This window comes from Centroberyx gerrardi, chromosome 14, assembly GCF_048128805.1.
Source record: "Centroberyx gerrardi isolate f3 chromosome 14, fCenGer3.hap1.cur.20231027, whole genome shotgun sequence".
NCBI lineage: Eukaryota > Metazoa > Chordata > Actinopteri > Beryciformes > Berycidae > Centroberyx > Centroberyx gerrardi.
The window spans coordinates 4,673,154-4,677,932 of NC_136010.1; the positions used below are offsets into that span (position 1 = coordinate 4,673,154).

General features: G+C 45.5%; 1 protein-coding gene across 1 annotated transcript in view; it reads left to right on the forward strand.

Moving 5' to 3' along the window:
* The window catches only part of dnmt3bb.1 (DNA (cytosine-5-)-methyltransferase 3 beta, duplicate b.1), a 59,967-nt gene that overhangs the window by 34,712 nt on the left and 20,476 nt on the right, over positions 1 to 4,779 (forward strand). The window contains exons 7-8 of the mRNA XM_078288058.1: positions 3,164 to 3,322; positions 3,878 to 3,985. Of these exons, the coding sequence (XP_078144184.1) occupies positions 3,164 to 3,322; positions 3,878 to 3,985 (267 nt within the window). The remainder of the gene's footprint in view (positions 1 to 3,163; positions 3,323 to 3,877; positions 3,986 to 4,779) is intronic.

A 4,779-nucleotide genomic window follows, 5' to 3' on the forward strand; every position in this document is an offset into this window, starting at 1 on the left:
TATGTTTCCTCAGAAACACAAGTGACATAAACACAGAAACAATGATAGTCAGTAGACAGTGGAGGCACAGCAACACACACACACACACACACACACACACACACACACACACACACACACAATAATAAATAGGAGGGGATAGAATTATTTTTATGTTACTTAATTATTATTATTATTATTATATATATATATATATATATATTTTTTTTTTTTAATTTTTTTTTTTTTTTTTAATTTTATTTTATCATTTATTTATGTATTTATTTTTGTTATTTAATACTTTTATTGATGATTAATCTCTTGTTACATGCTTTGGCAATATTGTTTGTTTGTGAACTGTCATGCCAATAAAGCACCTTGAATTGAAAAATTGAATTGAGAGAGAGAGAGAGGGAGTATTTAGAAAAGGGGAAGTGGAGGTTTGGCAGCGAGAGAAAGAGGGGAGAGAGGGTAACTCCCTTCACAGACCACACAACCTCCTCCACCTGGCCTTGTGTTAGTGCAGGTGGCCACACACACACACACATACACACACACACACACACACACACACACACACACACACACACACAGAGTCTGGCTGTGTTTGCTCTGTATCAATAGGCTCTTTCAGGTCATGACGACCACCAGTCTGCATGGCTGGGGCTGTGTGTGTGTGTGTGTGTGAGTGTGTGTGTGTGTGTGTGTGTGTGAGAGAGAGACAGATAGAGAGAGAGAGAGAGAGAGAGAGAGAAAGAAAGAGAGAGAGAGACAGTGAGGTGTAGGGAAATTAGTAAAAGTATCAGTAACAAAGCCTGGATCTTACAGTGTGTGTGTGGTTTTGTGTGTGTGTGAGTGTGTGTGTAATTGGAGATATGTATACATATTCATACAAAATACTAAAAGATTTGTTGGTCTATGTCTTCTCTGTCCTCACCTTAGGCTCTGTATGGTTATACCTTGTTGTGTAAGGGTTTGTGTGTGTGTGTGTGTGTGTGTGTGTGCATGCCACTGTGTGTGTATACATGTCTGTGTTTACATGTGTGCGTCTATGTTTGCATATGTGCATGCTTTTGTGTTTTGAGCATGTTGGTGTGTATATATATATATGTATATATATATATCTATACGTATGCTTGCGTACATGTATGTTTGCATAAGTGTGTGTGTGTGTGTTCTTACGTGTGTGTGTGTGTGTGTGTGTGTTTACATGATACTGACAGAGCTCAGCGGAGCGTAGCGTCCTTTAGTTGAGTCTGATCCATTACGCAGCCTAATGGGTTTCAGTGCTGCAGCAGACTAAAGGATCACATCGCGCTGCGGGGGATTTGTTTGCAAGCATAGAAAACCCACCTGCCTGTAAACCTGCGGACCGACACGACCCGGCATTCAGCAGAAAGAAAGAAAGAAAGAAAGAAAGAAAGAAAGAAAAGACGGAGAAAAGGGTTAATTACGGTGTTATCTGTGCGCGGAGCGGCTGGACGAGGAGTTCGCTTCAAAGCTTCTGCACACAAAAAGACAGAAATGTGCCAAAATAAAGGAAACACCTGAGCAAATGAGGGAATCAAAGTCCAGCGACAACAATAAGGTTTCTCCTCTCCTTCCCTTGCATCTTTCTCCAAGACAACAACGGGGTTTTTTGGCTTTGGCAAACCAAAATGTCCAGACTATTGTTTTCACTTCTCTCTCCTTTTCTCTCTCCTCTTTTCTGCCTCTTTTCTCTTTTTGTTTTCTGCCTCTCCTCTTCCTCCTCCCTCTCTTTTCTTCTTATTTTCTCTCTCCTCTTCCTTCTCCCTCTTTTCTTGTTTTCTGCCTCTTTTCTTCTTATTTTCTGCTTCTCCTCTTTCTTCTCCCTCTCTTTTCATCTCATTTTCTGTCTCTCCTCTTCCTTCTTCCTCTCTTCTCTTCTCATTTTCTGCCTCTCCTCTTCCCTCTCTTTTCTTATTTTCTGCTTCTCCTCTTTCTTCTCCCTCTCTTCTCTTCTCATTTTCTGCCTCTCCTCTTCCCTCTCTTTTCTTATTTTCTGCCTCTCCTCTTCCTTCTCCCTCTCTTCTCTTCTCATTTTCTGCCTCTCTTCTTCCTTCTCCCTCTCTTTTCTTCGTTTTCTGTCTCTCCTTTCCCTTCTCCCTCTCTTTTCTTCTTACTCTCTGTCTCGTTCCTACATCTACCTCAGGGGTTTTGGCATTGGCATAATACAGGATTTCTCTCAAACCATTAACCAAACCCTGTTTCCTTTTCCGCTATCCTTCCTTCTCCTCTATCTTCCTCTAACTACTCCTGTGTCATCTTCCTTTCTCCAAGACAACATGGGTTTTTTTTGACATTGATAAATGAGGTTTCTTCCAAAATGTCCTCTTCCCTCTCCTCTCTTCCCTACATCTGCCTCCTCACCCCATCACCAGAGCAACAAGGGGTTTTGGGCATTGGCAAACTGACCTCTGGGACATGAGATGTTCTTCTTCTTCACTCATTCCCTCTCTTCTATACCTTACACCGTTCTCCTTCCATTCTTTCCTTTCTCCCTCCGAAGTGTTTTTGGCTTCGGCAAACTGATACGGGGTACGTGAGAGATTTCTGTCAATATGCCAAACTGTTAACCGAACCCTCTTTTCCCCCTTCCTCCATCCTTCCTTCTCCTCTGTCACCTACTCTTATGTCCAATGTATTCTGACATTGATAAACTAGTATGGAGAAGGAGAAGTTTCCTCCAAAATGTCCCCTTGCCTCTCCTCTATTCCCTACATCCGTCTCCTCACCCCATCACCAGAAAAGCAAGGGGGTTTTGGGCATTGGGAAACCGATATCAGGGGCATGAGATGTGTCTTCCAAAATGTAAAATCAGTAACTTCACTTTCTCTCCTCTTCACTCTTTCCCTCTCTTTGGGATAAATGAGAAATTTCTGTCAACATGCCAAAACTGTTGACCGAACCTTCTCTCCTCTTCCTCTATCCTTCCTTCTCCTCTATTCCCTACTATCTCTTCTCCCTACTTCAACAACAACAAATGCTTTTTTTTTTTTTGTATTGGTAAACTAGTACAAGGGACATGAGCTGTTTCTTCCAAAATGTCAGACCGTGGACTTATCTCCCTCCCTCTCTCCCTCCCTCTCCTCTACCTCTCTCCCTCCCTCTCTCCCTCCCTCTCTCCCTCCCTCTCCTCTACCCTCCTCCCTCCTTCCTCCAGGACAACAAGGGCTTTGGCATCGGTGAGCTGGTGTGGGGGAAGATCAAGGGTTTCTCCTGGTGGCCCGGCATCGTGGTGACGTGGCGCGCCACCGACAAGCGGCAGGCCACCCACGGCATGAGGTGGCTGCAGTGGTTTGGAGACGGGAAGTTCTCTGAGGTGAGGATGGAGGGAAGGAGCGAGGGAGGGAGGGAGGGAAAGGAGGGAGGAAGAAAGGGAGGGAAATAAAATAATGGTTGTACAATTTATAATTCTGACTCCTTTCTCTTTTTGTTTCATCCCTTCCTCCCCTCCTCTCCCCTCCTTTCCTCTCCTCCTCCTCTCCCCTCCCCTCCCCTCCTCTCCTCTCCCCTCCTCTCCTCTCCTCTCCTCTCCTCTCCTCTCCCCTCCCCTCCTCTCCTCTCCCCTCCTCTCCTCTCCTCTCCTCCCCTCTCCTTTCCTCTCCTCTCCCCTCCCCTCCTCTCCCCTCCTCTCCTCTCCTCTCCTCCCCTCTCCTTTCCTCTCCTCTCCCCTCCCCTCCTCTCCCCTCCTCTCCTCTCCTCTCCTCTCCCCTCCTCTCCTCTCCTCTCCTCCCCTCTCCTTTCCTCTCCTCTCCTCTCCTCTCCCCTCCTCTCCTCTCCTCTCCTCTCCTCTCCTCTCCTCTCCTCTCCTCTCCTCTCCTCTCCCCTCCTCTCCTCTCCTCTCCCCTCCTCTCCTCTCCTCTCCTCTCTCCAGGTTTCAGCAGACAAACTGGACTCCATCACGGCCTTCCCCAAGTTCTTCAGCCAGGCTTCCTACACCAAGCTGGCTTCGTACCGCAGGGCCATTTTCCAAGCGCTGGAGGTAAGCTTCAAGCCAGCCCTCAGTTTACCTGCGTTTCTATTTGCAGAGCGGAGTTTACCCCCCTTCTTACCCCGCGTTCACACTTTGAGTCGCTCTATCGACCGATTCTGGGCGGTGTGAGAGACTCTGATTGTATCTCTGTAGTGGTCTGCAGCTACTACTTTTATAAAGTTACATTGTTTTGGTGCGGTAACATAGCTAGCTGACAAGCGCTGATTAGGTATCATTAATCAAAAATAAAGAGAAAACACTCTTAAATCTTACCATCGACACCAACGATGGATGCAACTGTTCCCCAAGCATCCTTTTTGAGACTTTTATTCCTGTTGGCTTTCAAGTAAATGAGAACTGGGAAGTTTTGCATGGCTGTAAATCAATTTCTCATCCATTTTGCACTTGCCAGGCAGAATTATTGTTCACGTTCAACAAAATCACATCGGTAGGGAAACAAGGAAGTGCAGAAATCTGATTGGTTTGGCGCCCGATGACAACCGACAAGCTCCACACACACACAGCCGAGTTTCTCTGATGGCTCTGCTCTGTAGGAAATGAATGGATTTGTTGATCATGTTGCTTGCAGTGTGGATGCACAGTTAAAGTAACGTGAAACTGATGTAAGCTGACAGAAGATTGGGTCTTTCTGAAAGCGTAATTGTTTTTTAATTTGTCTGCCTTATCATGATCCGGAGTTCAGAGTTCACCCACCTTTTTATTTACCACATGATTGAAAGGTACAGAGATAAAGGTGTGTATCATGAAGTGTGTGATACCGCATCCTTGTGTAATAGGTTACT